This window comes from Callorhinus ursinus, unplaced genomic scaffold (assembly GCF_003265705.2).
Source record: "Callorhinus ursinus isolate GAN/ISIS: 27379988/994484 unplaced genomic scaffold, GSC_fseal_2.0 scaffold14, whole genome shotgun sequence".
In the NCBI taxonomy this organism is placed as follows: domain Eukaryota; kingdom Metazoa; phylum Chordata; class Mammalia; order Carnivora; family Otariidae; genus Callorhinus; species Callorhinus ursinus.
The window spans coordinates 353,872-369,861 of record NW_027397076.1 but is presented as its reverse complement, the minus strand read 5'-3'; the positions used below and the strand labels follow the sequence as shown (position 1 = coordinate 369,861).

The 15,990-nt window shown below is 46.9% G+C and overlaps 1 protein-coding gene across 1 annotated transcript; it reads left to right on the top strand.

Moving 5' to 3' along the window:
• The first annotated feature begins 13,631 nt into the window (after nucleotides 1–13,631).
• Nucleotides 13,632–14,622, top strand: APOL5 (apolipoprotein L5). The gene is given in 2 exon segments (XM_025881562.2): nucleotides 13,632–14,045; nucleotides 14,047–14,622. Coding segments are annotated over 2 exon segments (990 nt in total).
• The last annotated feature ends 1,368 nt before the right edge of the window (nucleotides 14,623–15,990 follow it).

Here is a 15,990-nt window from a genome sequence, read left to right as displayed (position 1 = left end):
TTGTTTGTATGAGGCATAAGAGCAGCATATAAAAGAAAAGCATTTAACTTTTTTTTTTTTTTGGAATTTGTTTAACAGTGAGCGTGCGTGCGCGTGCGTGCGTGCCGGCGTGCGCGTATGCGTGCATGTGTTGATGCGGGGCAGCCAAAGGCTTTGACTGTAGTGGACATTTGTTATTCTTTTTGCCTCTTAGACACAGTTACTCTGTTTGGGGCCGTTCTCTGCATGATCGCCCTTGGGCTGGAGAGATAGGCTTCCACTGCAGAAATCAGATACTCGTTCCCAACCTCTCCTGATGCAGAGTCCAGCAAGCAGATGTACCCGCACTAGACTTCTGATTGTAAGATCCATCCAGAACGTGTTCTGGGGACAACAGCAGCAGCTCCGTCAGCATCCAGAGCCACCAGTGGGCAAGGTCCCAGCAAGGCTGCCAACACTGGTCCCGTGGTGGCCACAGCCTGAGGGGTTTCTCGCCAGCCCACTGCTCAGGAGATCCTGGGACTCTTGTTCCTGGTACTGGCTGTTTCCACACCCATTTCTTTCTTTCTAGTCCTGAGGTGGCTCATACTCTTCTATACGTTGCCTTCCTGATTAAACCAGGTGGCGTTCATTTAAGTTGTTGGCAGCCGGGAATGAAATGCCCTGCAAATGTATTCTTCAGAAACTCTTTTGTCATTGAACTTGGCTAGTTTTAAAATCTGACATGGTCAGATGGTTTCCTTCCAGGTACCTGGCTTGCATGGCATGCTCAGAATGGCCTTTATGGATCCAACATTGTGAAAAATAGTCTTCTGATGTTTTACACTTTTCTGTTTTATGTTCACGTGTGATTTTGCTGTTGGTTTCTGATACATTTATGTGATAGTTTTTCCTTGTATTTCTAGTTTAATGTGAGTTTTTGTTTGGATTTTATTAGGTGACTTTAAATATTTGTTCTGTGGAGGCTTGTGGCAAGGGGGTGGTGGGGGAGGAGGGCAAAGGGACTCCTGGGGGAGGGGGGGAGGGGCTGGTAGCAACATGGGGGTGCGGGTGAAGGGGTGTCTGAGTCAGAGACCTCCAGCAGCAAGATCCCATGTTGTCAATAGGTCACAGCTGTCTGCGAGGATTCACAGGGCATACGAAGCAGGCAGGCCCTAAATGGTGAAAAATCAGCTTGTCTGGGCTATTTTAAAAATCACTGGGTATGTAAAAATTCGAGTTTGGTGCCCATGGGCTTGGGAGTTAATGGGTCTCAGCCCGCGGTGGAGACATAAACAAGCCGGGGCCAATAGACAGAGGCCATCTCTGGCCCATTTATGCAACGGGAGCTTAGAGACCACCTGGGCCTGAAGATTTTAGTAGAAGGAGTAAGGCTGCTCCTTCCTTTGCCATGCACCGTGGTGTAGACGGAGTCTGTTTGAGGAGGGAACTGGTGGGTCCCAGGGTAGTGACAGAGAGCTGGCAGAGATGACGAAAGAAGATGTGCCACTCGAAGTTCCACATCCTGGGGACATGTGGAGGCTGGATGCCCCACGCAGCGCACGTTCCTTCTGTGGAAGCCCCGGGGCAGAGGCAGCGCCGGGGGGAACGCCCGAAATGAGCAATGATAAGAACACCAGAGCCAAAGGAATGCCAGTAATCTGTAAAATGATCTCGGGCTTTCCGGGGCTATTTCTCCCCTCGACAAATCGCCGAGGTGCCCTTCTCCCATTTTTAACATGAGCGCACGGGTACAGAGAGGTTGATTCACTCACCCAAGGCTGCACAGCAAGTAAATGGGAAAGCCCTTGAATTTGAACCCAGGCAATCTACCTCAGGGCCTGCACTCCTGACTCTATGCAATCCACAGAATCAGGGCTGGGGGCAAAGAGGTCCTAGGGAGGGAAGACAAGGAAATGTGGTCAGGGAATTAGCCCAGGAATCTTGCTGGTCTCCTCTGACAGGTGCCAAGAAGAAAAAGCTATCCTGATCCAAAAGGATGCCTCCTGCATTGTTGCCGGAGCGGGTTTTGGAGAGACTGAATGCGGGAGGGAGGAACGGGTGTGAGAGCAGAGAGAGCAACCCGTTTCCACTCCTCTGCACAGTCTCTGCCCCTCCCTGCCCCCCTCCCCTCTCTTTTCCTTTTCCCCCTACTTCCTCTGCCCCATCCACAAGGATAAATAACCTTCCCTCACTCTCCTAAGTGAGAGCAAGAGGGACAGCTCGGGCTGGGTCCAGCCTGATGACCTCTATCTCCAGGACCGGTGGACCTACAAGTCCCCTGTCGCTAAAGAGCAGGCCCCAGGGACACACCTGCAGCCCAGAGGAGGGGAGACACTCGGTGAAGACCCCCCTACCAAGCAGAGGCCAGTGCTGCAGGCTGGCCCATCTCCCTGGGGCTCCTCCCAGGCTCTCTCCCTCCTCTTCCTGGACCCTTCCCTCCTTCCAGTTTTCCTGTTGTCCTGCCTGAGGATGAATGATGCGTGTGTCACTGGGGCTGGGTCACAGGGTTCTGCAGAGCCTCCACCGGAGACACGAGGCCTGGGAGCAGCATCAGGCCCCTGGCACAGGTGGGCAGGGGTTTGCCTGCTGTTTGAAGGGTGGTCTTCACAGAGGCACAGGGAACGTGCTGACGCCCCCCCCCCCCAGCCTGGAAAAGAGGCGTCTATCATTGGGCCTTTAAGGTGCACGCACCTAGTCAGTAAGGAGCTCCAGCTCCTTCCATATATTTACAGCTACTTCCATATATTACTTGAACTCACGGCCCCGACCAAGATCAAGAGTCACACACTCTCCTGACTGAGCCAGCCAGGTGCCCCCTGAATTTTAACTTTAAATATTTGTTCTGCTCATGCTTCCACATATTACTTCCATATATTTACCGCTGAACATCCTCTTTTGTGAGCCACCTGTTCAAGTTTCTCATCGGTTTTTCTATTATGTGTCTTTTTCTTTTTTAATTTGTTGGCGTTCTTGATATTTTCTTGATATGGGCCTTCTGTTGAGCAGGGGACCCTGCAGTAATGAAAACAGAGGTGGAGCCTGGACATAGGGTCAGGTCAAGCCAGCCAGGAGCCACAGGGAAAAGATTGAACTTGAACTTGAGAACCATGGGACAGGAGAAGGGCTCCTTGCCTCCGGGCTACTCCGAGTGTGTTCTAGCACGGGCAACATCCCAGCATTCCTGGGGAGTTTGGTTAGAAAGGCAGAGCTCCGGGCCCTGTCCAAGACGAGGGAAACCGAGTCAGCAACCTGACCAACCTGACCGGAACGCTGGGGACTCATGCACGCACGGCCGTCTGAGAAGTGCTGTGCTGTGAGGGAGCCCCAGGATCACACTCCTGCATCAGAAAGAGCACCAGGATTAGAAAGGGGGAGGGGTGGAACTGTCCATGGTCATGGTTCTGTTCCAACGTAAATACACTCGTTCCTTTGAGCTGTTCACATAACAGGGTTGTTTTTTTGTTTTGTTTTTCTGAGGAGAGGGCCAAAACAGTTATGCACCTTCCCCAGCCTGGTGATAAGTGGCTACTTATTTACTGAGCTCTTCGTTAGCCGTGCAGATGATACAGCGGACAGGGGTCAGCTGCTCCCCGGAGCTGTGGAAACCCGGCTCAGAGCCGCCTCCTCTCATCTGCCTAAAATTCTGAAGTTAGAGAGAAGGCCCTTGCAGTTATGGGGACCCGGCATAGAGGCTCAGAGTGGGCTAACCGTGGGGTTGGTGAACCTGAACTCATCCGCTACTTGCACAGGAAGAGAAGCCCGAGTAAGTGGGAGAAACACAAACACACTTACCTTACAAACGTTGTTTGAAGCAACATGGGAGAAAATGCACAGAAAGTTGTGAAACACGCCACCCGTCAAGATATTAGTTTGCCTCGTGATCATCACAGGTGACGGCATCAAAAGGGCTTGTGTTCTCTTTCTGATGTTGATCTAAAGCACCTTGTGTATGTAGGCTTTGTTTGTTTTTTTGTATGTAGGTTTTGAATAAAAGGCTAAAAAGGTTGAAGATTTATCAGTTTCTGGGTAAATCCTAAAAAGTAAATCTAAGACACTACGAATGAAAATGTTTCTTTCCATGCTCCTAAGAACTGATAGCATGCCAAATATATATATATATATGTATATATATGTTATGGAAAGTCTGAAGCCCATGTGCTTGGTGGCCCCAGGGTCCCTTTGTTCTCTCTGGAGTCTGGTAACTTTGCTAGACCCTGGCCTGGTACTACCATTCGGTAGCCATTTCTCCTGGGACATGGTGTGCTCCTTTATGTCCAGAGAGATTTCTTGAAATTTTTTTAATCTTTTTAAAAAATTTTTTATTGTTATGTTAATCACCATACATTACATCATTAGTTTTTGAGATTTCTTGAATTTTAAGTTTATTTTGTTTACAGATTTTATTTGTAAGTCTCCACACCCAACATGTGGCTCGAACTCGGGACCCCGACCAAGATCAAGAGTCGCACACTCTCCTGACTGAGCCGGCCAGGCGCCCCCTGAATTTTAACTTTAAATATTTGTTCTGTTCATGCTATTCCGTCTTCTTTGGGAATTTCAGTTAGCAGATGTCGGAGTTTTGCGTTTATTCCATGCATTCTTGCCAGACCTTTGTTCTCATTTCACTTTGCTCACTGCCCTCATCTTTGTCTTCATTGTTGATTACTTTTTTTTTTAAAGATTTTATTTATTTATTTTGAGAGAGAGAGCAGGAGTGGTGGGGAGGGGCAGAGGGAGGGGGAGAAGCAGACTCCCCACTGAGCAGGGAGCCCGATATGGGGCTTGATCCCAAGACCCTGGGATCACGACCTGAGTGGAAAGCAGACCCATAACCAACTGAGCCACCAGGAGCCCCAATCTATTACTATTTTTTTTAAACAGTGTCTTTTCCCCCTTGTGTGAATTCTGATAAACATTTATTTTTGCGATGGCTTTATTTTTCTCATCTCTTCTTTCCTATGTTCGACCAGTTTGCTCTTCATTTCCTCCTGTTGTCTTGTTGTGTCTTCACTGAGCCTGAGATCCCTGTTTGGCTCTTGTATTGTGCAGGAAACTGCTACACTTGCTTTAAAAAAAATTAATTGCAAAATAATTGTTCACAATTTTATTTCTTTTTTAAAAAAATTAATTTATTTGAGAGAGAGAGAGAGAGAAAGAGAGAGAGAGCAGGCAGGCATGAGTGAGGGGAAGGACAGAGGGAGAAGGAGAGGGGGAGAGAATCCCAAGCAGACACCCGGCTGAGCCCACAGACTGATGTGGGGCTCAATCCCATAATCCTGAGATCATGACCAGAGCTGAAATCACAAGTCAGATACTCAACCAACTAAGCCACCCAGGCGCCCCCTTTTTTCCCTCCTCCCTTTTAAATGTTCACAATTTTCATCAGCTTTTGGGCAACACCATTCTGGAGAGTATTCTTTATATGCCATTTGTTTCTGTTTTTGTTTTTACTGTTTCCAATTTGACCTTGAACCCATATTTTTTTTACTGTGGTAAAATATGCGTCACATAAAATTGACCATTTTCATCCTTTTTTAGATGTACGATTCAGCAGTATTAAGTACATTCACATTGTTTGGCTGCCATCTCCAGAACTTTCTCATCTTCCCAAACAGAAACGGTGCTCATTATGCACTGACTCCCCGGGAGTTCGTCGCCCCCTCTGCTCCTGGCGACCACTCTTCTACCTCCCATCTTTACGAACTTGACTCCTCTAGCAACCGCATACAATAGAATAATATAATATTTGCTTTTGTGTCTGGCATATTCCACTGAACCTAATGTCCTCAAGGTCCATCCACGTTGTAGCACGTGTTAGAACTTCACTCCTTCTGAAGGCTAAATAATATTTCATTGTACTTATTTTGTAGATATAGTCCACATCCCACATGTTTTGTTTATCTATTCAACCACTGATGGACATTGGGGTTGTTTCTTTTTTTTTTTTTTTAAGATTTTATTTATTTGATAGAGAGAGACACAGTGAGAGAGGGAACACAAGCAGGGGGAGTGGGAGAGGGAGAGGCAGGCTCCCCGCGGAGCAGGGAGCCCGATGCGGGGCTCGATCCCAGGACCCTGGGATCATGACCCGAGCCGAAGGCAGACACTTAACGACTGAGCCACCCAGGCGCCCCCCCGGGGTTGTTTCTACCCTTTTGACTATTGTGACTGATGCTGCTATGAACATGGGAAGACAAATATCTGCTGGAGTCCCTGCTTTCAGTTCTTTTGCATATATACCCAGAAGCGGAATTGCTGGTAATTCCATACGGTAATTCTATCTTTAAATTTTTGGGTATCTGACATGCTGTTGGCTGCGCCATTTTACATTCCCACTAGCAAAGCACAAGTGTTCTGATTTCTCCACAATCTTGCCAACACTTGTTGTTTTCTGTTTTTCTATTTTTGTTTTTAATAATCTCTTTCTTAACAGGTATGAGATGGTATCTCATTGTGCTTTTGACTTGCGTTTCCCTGATGATGAGTGATGTTGAGCATCTTTTCATGGGCTTATTGGCTGTTTGTATGTCTTCTTTGGAGAGACATCTACTCAAGTCCTTTGCCCATTCTTCAGTTGGGTTGATTGTTTTTTTGTTGTTGTTGAGTTAATATTTTTTTGTGTAGACCTTGTTTTGGTTGCTTGTTTTCATGGAACACAGCTATTTATGGGAGACTCAAATAAGGAAGAAGCCAGGACTGTGTTCTATGCCAGCAGCACTGTTCTTCCTGCTGTGGGCGTTCTACACGAGTTTCTGTTTCTGTTTCCCTCAGACAGTGGCATCAGGCAGTTTTCAAACTGTCCACAATGCAGATTATCTTCTCCTCTGTTTCAAGGACAAATTGCTTCCTATGAGATATGGCTCATCTCACTGTGTTTCTTCATTTAGTCCCTTATTCTTGGAACCAATCCGGATGTAATGCTAACCTGTACACTTTATTCTCACTATTTCAAAGAGGGATTTTACTTCTGCACTTTGGGAATGCCCTTCACCTTGAAGAGGGACCTTTTTTTTTTTTCCTTGCGATTATTGGCATTGTCTCTCCCTTTCCTGCCAAAGTGCTACTCTTTTTCTGGCTTTTGGCATCCTTTAGAAAAATAGGAAAAATATTACCTATTTTTCAGTTTCTAATAGATGATGTTTGCATTTTTCCTTGTTGCTTTTGAATAATTGCCAAGAGAAGCTGACAACCTGATCCATTCATCCAGCATCCATTTCTCCAGAAGTCCAGCATCATCACAGAGTAATGGAGACAGGAAAAAGACTTCTGGGTCCCTCCCTCTACTTCCAGCTCTCAGGCAACTTCCTCTGAGTCTTTAGGAGGTCCCTTTTATTCCCCAATTCCCTCTTGTAATGTTGGCACTTCCCAGGGTTCCATTCTTGGCTCTCTCCCCGCCCTCCGCCCCAGGCTCACAGTCTTCCATGGATTCCATATGTGTACATAGTCTTAGGTCTGACTCCCTAGGTGTCAGCTCTGAAGCCACCGCCTCTCTGAATGACTGCCGGGTCTGTTTTCTTCTTTATGAGGTGAAGCTGCGTCCCTTCTGGCTCAGGACCCATTCTCACCTGTAGAGAAAGAAGCGCCAAGATGCCGTCAGAGCACCTTGACTACAGCATCGCCTGGAGTCTACCCAGGTAACACTCCCCTTCCCTCAGTAGATTCTTCTGACCATGGCACGGTCTCGATCTACAACGGGAGATGCTAGAGATTGGCAAGTGACGTGGGGCCCTAAATATGGGTAATCCTAGTTCTTAAAGTGAAGGCGAGGGTCTAAGGCCTCATTCCTACCCTCATTTCCCACAAGATGCAGCTCACACCCCTCTCACAATTTGAGACATCTCATCCAGGGCCCCTTAGCTACAGGAACTATATTTTAAGAACCCCAAATCAGAATATATATTCACCTTGAGATACAACATCCGCATGAGCCCCACCAATCCTTGCAACCCTCAACTGGTAGGTTTGTGTGGTGAGTTTGGAGGTCAGCGTTCACTTGTGTGTTCAGGAACCCAGACATGCCTGCACTTGGCCTCGGTCCAGCCACACCCCTCACTCAGTGGTCCTTGAAGGAGATATTAGCACAAGAGGCCATGGCATCTCCTGGCTTGGGCTTGAATCTCCAGAGCAGAGTTCCCTGGTGAAGTGGGTTTCATTATGTGGTTTAATCCAAGAGTACCTTTCTTTCCCTAAACTCAAACCCAGATCTCAGGAGTACTCTGGCCTCTGGCTGATGCACTGGGAGTGCCCAACCGAAGAGAGATGAGGGAGCAAGATGGACAGGCCAGTTCATCACTCCTCGGGGGTAGAGACAGGAAGCCAAGAGAGAGAGGGCTCATGCATTTGTGTGCGGTCCTTTAATGGAAGGTGGTCACAGCCATGGACCCTCAGTGTCGGGGAATCTAAGCCAATCAGAGGAGTATGAGGCCTTCTTTGGGAGAAGGGTGGCTACTCCTTCCCAGGTAGTATAACATTCTGAGCCATCCTGCCAGAAAGTACATTTTTATCTACAGATATGTTATGGAATATGGAATATGATGATTCATGAAACTTACCTCTAATCCTATGTATAAATCACAAAGTCTCAGAGGTGCTTACTAAAACTGGAGGGATACGGGCCCATCTCAAGGAGATCCAGCACTGCCAAGCCTTGGTCCCATTCACTCCCTCTTACTTTCCCCCACAAAATGAGGTAGAGACATCTCCCCAAGATCCATTTTAGGCCAAGACTGGGAAGACAGTCAGCCACAGTTTTATTTTATTTTAATTTTTAAAAAAGATTTTATTTATTTATTTGAGAGAGAGAGAGCACAAGCAGTGGGGAGAGCAGAGGGAGAGGGAGAAGCAGGCTCCCCACTGAGCAGAGAGCCCGATGCGGGGCTCGATCCCAGGACCCCGGGATTATGACCTGAGCCCAAGGCAGACGCTTAACTGACTGAGCCACCTAGGCATCTCTCAACCACAATTTTAAATAGAAAAAACTCAGTTTCGTGAATGATGAACCCTTATTCTAAATGTGCCTCCATTATGGGTCGTTCACCAGCTATACCGTAGACAGGAAAGCAAAGACATTTTACCTTCAAGGAGCTGTTAGGGGCAGCCACTCAAGAGCACTCACCACATCAGCTGAGACCTCTTCACCATGTCTGTGTGGGATATAAAGAGAGCAAAGGAACAAAAAGCAGAACACCTAAAACAATATGATTCAGATCAAAGTGGAACAATTATGGCAATAAATAACAATTCATATTTATAGCATTAATAAGTAAAGAGTATCAAACTGGGTACAGATCGGATTTGAATCATTTCCTGCATACAGGAGATATCCTGCAATAAAAATAACACAAAAGGTCAAAATAACAGGTTAGGAAAACTTGTCACATGTGGCTTTTTAAAAAGATGACAATATTAATATTTAATGACATTAATTCATCCGACTTTTGCTTTTCTCACTACGTGCTCAGCAGTGTTCCCTGTACTAAATGCCTTACCATACAAGCTGGAGAGTCTGTCATGACCGGGGGTGAGGAGTAAGTGTGCCTCGTTATTAAGGTGTTTTTATTTTACTGGGTTTTTAAAAAAGATTTTATTTATTTATTTGAAAGAGAGAGAGTGAGCGAGCACAAGCAGGGGGGAGGGGCAGAGAGAGAGGGAGAAACAGGCTCCCCACTGAGCAGGGAGCCCGATGCGGGGCTCGATCCCAGGACCCCGGGATCATGACCTGAGCTGAAGGCAGAGGCTTAACGACTGAACCACCCAGGCGCCCCATTTTACTCGTTTTTATTGTGAAAGGAGCACGTGGTTTCTGTAACAAAGTTCTGGAAGACGGATGAGCGAAAGAACAGGTATGGGTCTTCCCTCCCCTAACCTCAGCCTCACTCCCCCAGGCTAAGCCTCCTTACCACTGGGTGTCCCTCCACCCAGAATTTTCCCCTAGTCTTAGACCACATATATAATCTTTTTAAAAATGGAGATCATGTTTTTCACCTTTTTTTTTTTTTTTAACTTAACAAATCCTGGGTCTCTTTCCAGGTCGGTTCATATAGATCGGGTTCATTCTGTTTTGTGTCCGTAAGCCTTTCTTTTATATTGGTGTGTTATAATGTAAATGGTCCCCCTACATGGATATTTCAGATTGTTTTCATTTCTCTTGACCACTTCAAGGAACTGGTGAAGGTCCTACACATGCCTGAAAATAATCCTAGTAAAAATCTTTAAATCTAGGAGTAAAACATAAACTTTATCATGATGAAGAGTAGTTTTGGTAAACCAGCTGCCAACAGTGAAATACTAGAGCCAGTTTCATAAAATTAAATAATTTAAGAATTCAGGCCAATCCAACAAGGCATGGAACCAAAATAAGAAAAATAAATATTGAAAAAATAAGAAAGCCACCCAACATTAGGTATTCTTGAAGCATTCATTCAATAACTATTATAATTAGCAAAAATGCACTGAAGCACAGAGGAGTGTTAAAAATGAATAACATTTCTATAGAGTAACAAAGCAAGTCAGAAAACACAGCACTGAAAGATACTATTCCTAATAGCGTTAAAACAATTTGAGGCTCCTAGGGTAAAACATTAGTATGAAATGTAAAGAAGCAACAAATTTTTCATTTTTTTCAAAGAAAAATGAAAGCCGGAGGCGCTGGGGAGCCTATGGTGCTGCTGGACAGGAATATAGCAGGTCCTTGGATTTAATCAGGAAGCTATCCTGAGCCCTCCTCAATGACCCATATTTACATATACTACAACAGCAGAAAACTTCCTTTATAAAGTTTAACTAGAAACACAAACAGCTCCTGAGCCCTGCATGGGAGCTCCTGCACCCAGAACTGTAGGACGCCAGAAAGCAGAGGGGGACACCAGAGCCCATCCCCGGCCCAGTCACTGGCCAGAGCTGCTGCAGCCAACAAGACAGGGTTGGTGCCATTATACACAGAAGGAGGCATATGGGTGACGAAAACATGAAGCCCCCAGTGTGCCACAATACCGTTTCTATAAACATGAAGGTACACACGAAATAGCAGGGAGTAGCAGTATGGAAAAAGCTCATCCCTTAATATGAGTTTACCAATAACACATATAGTGATGGTATGTTATAAAAACCCCACGAAAAAGAAAATACATTTGAAAATAACTGGAAGTAAATGAACAAAATTGATAGGTATGTTGTTGTAGTAGTGGGGGCGATCTTTGTCAAATTGTCAAATCTCTAAAATATATATATATATATTTTAAAAGATTTTATTTATTTATTTGACAGAGAGAGACACAGCGAGAGAGAGAGAACACAAGCAGGGGGAGTGGGAGAGGGAGAAGCAGGCTTCCCGCGGAGCAGGCGGAGCAGGGAGCCCGATGTGGGGCTCGATCCCAGGACCCTGGGATCATGACCTGAGCCGAAGGCAGACGCTTAATGCCTGAGCCACCCAGGTGCCCCCCATTGGAAATATATTTAAAGTGATTTTTGAGCAAGAAGAAAAGCTGCAACCTTAGAGTCTTTAAACAGGGGTGAAGGCTTTCCTGCCTGCCTGTGTAGGGAGGAAAATCATTTTCCCTCTACCCTTCTGAGTTCTTAGCCCAAGACCCTGTAATAAAAGACAGATTAACAAGAGAAAAACGAACAGAAGTTTAATAACATGTATACCTTGTGTACATGTGGGAGTGACCCAAGGGACAAATGAGTAATTTCCCAAGGTGGCTTAGAATTCAGTCTTAAATACCAATTTGATAGGAAAAGGGTGAGGAGGGGAGGTAGACCTCTTAGAGGGGAGGAGTAAATGCTTTCTGGGAAAGACAAATGGGCCCTTAGAAGAATAGGCAGGAGGTTTATAGTTTGGAACAAACTATCCCCCATCCGTCCCCCTTCCACTCTTCAGACTCCTCCTCACGGTGCCCATTAATCCCTGTGCAGATCAGAACAGAGCCCTTCACGTTTGCTGCTGGCTGATGAGCCCAACTTGGACTCAAGTTAATTAGGTCACGTCCACTGTGCCTGTGCACGGGCTTGTCCCCCCTCCTTAGGTGAAGGCAGAGAGATGGTTTTCCCTTTCTCAAGGGACTAGTAGCCTTGACCAGCAGGTGAGGCCAACTAGAGGCTTCTGGAAAGCTGGAGTCTTAGCCAAATTCCATCACAAACTGGATTGTCATCTAGGGAGAGTCACCTCGCCCTCGGGGCCAGCATTGTCCTCCGCGATGAGCGGGGGCGGTGCTTGGACTCACTGATGGAGCGAATGTGGCAGATGGCCACTTTCCTTCTGCGCTGGGCCTGCAGAGAGCATCAGGGCCAATGCAGCACTCCTTCTCAGAGCCTACCTGTGTCTTGAAATACTTCAGTGACAGTGGTCTGGACACCCTAAGAACTGTGGCAGGGGTGTGGATGTCTCTTTGCCATCTATGTCCAGATGATCTGGGGGAGCCTTCCACCTCTAACACCCTGAAGCTCTAAGACTTCTGTTAGAGGGGGGCTCAACTCCTAGGTGTACAGAGACGTCCCAAAGAAAACTCTGAGTATGCCTTCATTAAAGAGTGACATGGTGTTGGGGCAGGATGGTGGGAGGTTCCTGCTGCTTCCCTGGGCAGGGGTCAGTTGGCTGGTCTATCTGAGGCTGCTGATGGCCTTACCCAGGGCTCTAAAGTGATTGTCATCAATCCCTTTTTGGAGGCCTTGGGGTTGCTTGGTCTCAGTGTGGTTTTCTCATGAGCCCTGCCTTCTTTTCCAAAGACCTCCTCTCCAGGATTAAACTCATGCCCAGTCTGTTGTGGGTGTTCAAGTAGGACGAAGCTAGGAACAAACCTAAGGGTCAGACAAGTCAGATTCTGAGACGCGCTATAGGTAGCCGGTTCTGGCATCCTGCGCAGTCCACTGGTGTCCACTTGGGAAGCCTCCAATCCTGTAAGACAAATTTCCTCAGAACAGTGATTCTCAAACAGAGCCACAAGAACTGTGGTGTTCCAAATCGATTCCACAGGAAAATGGAATAAGGGTGGTCTTTTCTCCAAAATATAGGGGAAATTTGAGTTAATGGAATTTTCTGAGTTGTACATTTTTTTCCTTCCTTATCACTTCTTCTTAAGACGATGTGCTTCTCCTACTTGCCTGTTCAGAAGCGAACAGATAGAAGCTTCTGTGTGTAAGCACAATCACCCTCTTGTTAGAAATCTACTTTCAGTTGCCAAAATAACACAACGCCGTCAAACCGAATGGCAAACAATGAGCCTTCCTCTATGGGAGAGGTCATATTTGGGGTCTCCTTGGAGGTTCTCCCTCCTTTTTCTTTGGAAGTGTAGGTTATTTTGTTCATTTTCTGAATTAATTCTAAAACATGCACATGATACAAAACTTCAAAGAAGCAGAAGAGCAAAGAGTAAAAAGTAAAATCTCCCTCAAACTGTTTCCCAGCTCTCCGGCTCTTTACTCCAGAAGCAACCACAATTTCCAGGTAGATCCCCTTTAAACAGAAAAAAGAATATCAAGCCATCTCCTCTATAGGTTGTTAGGACTCTCATTTCCCCGGATAGCATTGCTCACAAGCTCTTCTAGATGTATGAATTATACACGTATGTGTGTGTGTGTGTGTGTGTGTGTGTATAAACATATATATATATATATATATATATATAAACGTGGTCACCCCTACGTGACCCTCTAGAGAGGAACCCTTTGTCACGATGCTCCCCTATTGTACCTTCATGCCCAGGGCTCTACTGGGGAGCCCGTCCCAGAGTTGGAAAAATAATCATGTGACCTGGGCTGTCCACAGCAATGAGTCCAACACGCTGTACCATATCCTGATGGAAGAGCTGATCCGACAGAAGGAAGCAACCATGCCAGGAAACCTGTCAGAGGAGGAAAAGATGTTTCTCTTATGTTTTCCCTTGCAGAAGTATAAGCTGGAAAAGAGTATCAGAGAACTTCACGCTATTGCACACCAAGTTGATGCAACCCATAAGATGCTCACCAAGACCAGCCTGGTGGCCAGCTCCTCAGGCAACATCTCTGGACTCATGAGCCTCTTGGGTTTGGCCCTGGCCCCCGTGACAGTAGGGGGCAGTCTGATGCTTTCAGCGGCTGGGCTGGGCCTGGGGCCTCAGGGGCTGCCACCAACATGTTGATGAGTATCTCTTAGAAAGTAGGAGCAACTCGGCAGCCAGAGACAGAGCCAGCAGACTGGTGCCTATGGAAACAACCGTGGTGTATGAAGCTTTTGAAGAAATAAGGTTGCCTGCAATCAGTGCTGCTTTGTCGTGTGTGGATAGAGGTGTCAGAGTCATCAAGAACGTCAAGGATTTTCAGGCTTGCCAGATGGCCACAGCCAACTCTGGCTTCATGGCTAAGGTCAATAATTTCATGGCCACAAACCATGTCCCCTTCTGGAGGGGGGAACAGCTACAGACAGCTGTTGAAGGCTCTGCTCTGTCCATGACCAAAGGTGTCCGGCTACTGGGTGCTGCTGGGGCTGGCTTCCTACTTGTGCAAGACGTGAAAAGCCTGCTGCAGAGCTGGAAGCACCTGGAGGAGGGGGCAAGGGCAGAGACCACCGAGGAACTGAGGACGGTCGCCCTGCAGCTGGAGCAGGAGCTGAGCCAGCTCACCCAGCGCTACAAGCTGACCCTCCGGGGCAGGGCTGGCAGGAGAGCCCGTCCCCGAATCAGGAGGTAGGAAAGGGTACAAGGGGTGCATAAGGCAGATGTGGGCCCGGTCTTCCTGAAGCACCCCACGAGGGGAATGTTAAAGAGGTGGATGCATAAATAGATACAGGATCATAACTGTCCTTTCTGCAGAGAGGATGTTCCCCACACCCCTCCGCCAAATGAGGTCCCTCCTCTTCTTTCCAGAATCCCATCTTTTTCTCTCAAAGCGCTGTCCACACACTTCTGAAATTACAAATTTTGCGTAGGTACCCACCGTCTGTCTTCCTGCACGTTGTACCCCCTGGGAGGGCAGGGGTGTGCCCCCAGCATCCAGCAGTGCCCGGCTCACCTCAGGTGGGCCACTGACGTGTCTTGAATGACATCAGGGCGGCATTCCAGGATACAGGTGACATTTCAAATGAGTTGGGGAAGGATTTTTATTTGAAAAATATATTTCTAGACTTTTTTTTTAAGAGTTTATTTATTTATTTGACAGAGTGAGCGAGCACAAGCAGGGCGAGCGGCAGAGGGAGAGGGGGAAGCCGGCTTCCCGCTGAGCAGGGAGCCCAATGCGGGGCTCGATCCCAGGACCCCGAGATCATGACCTGAGCCGAAGGCAGGCGCCCAACCAACTGAGCCACTCAGGCGCCACTAGACTCTCTTATTTAGGGACATTAAATATCTAGCTATAAAATCTGAAAACCACTACCGGGAAAATAAAGGAGAATTTCAGAACACCTCTTTAATTTTACAGGGAGTATAGAATGGGACTGGGTAGCGTGGCCACTCCCTGGGGTCCCAGAGAGGGACACACTAGACTTTGCTGAGGGTGTGAAGGCTCATAATCATAAATTCATTCATTCATTCATTCATTCATTCATTTGTTCGTTCGTTCGACAGATTTTAATTAACTGAAGCCCGTGACAGGGGCCCAGGACTTAAGGGAGTGTTTCCAAACTTGTCTGCAAGTTGGAATCACCTGGGAAAATTCCACAACTACTGATGAGTGGGTGGGTCCCATGTGTCCCCAGGGACTGGGATTTCCTTGATCGGGGGTATGACCTGGACTTTGGGAGTTTTAAAGGCTCTCCAATAATTCCATTGTTCAGCCGAGGTTGAGAACCACTGCTTTAAGGCATGAGTTGTTCTGACTCTACTGTATCAATATCAACATACTTTTTACTCTTTGGGTACTTTTCCTCGCTTCTTAATAAGCGGGGGCAGATTTGGGGGTAAACTATGAAACACTAGGATTCATAGCCTAAAGGTCTTGCCCTCCTCCCCCCGCCCCTGCCTGTCATGGAGTACAGGCTTAGGCCAGGTCATCTTGAGAAGGGACACAGTCTGTGCTCTGATGGCCCTGGGTACCCAGCAAGGGGACAGACCCCAGATAAGC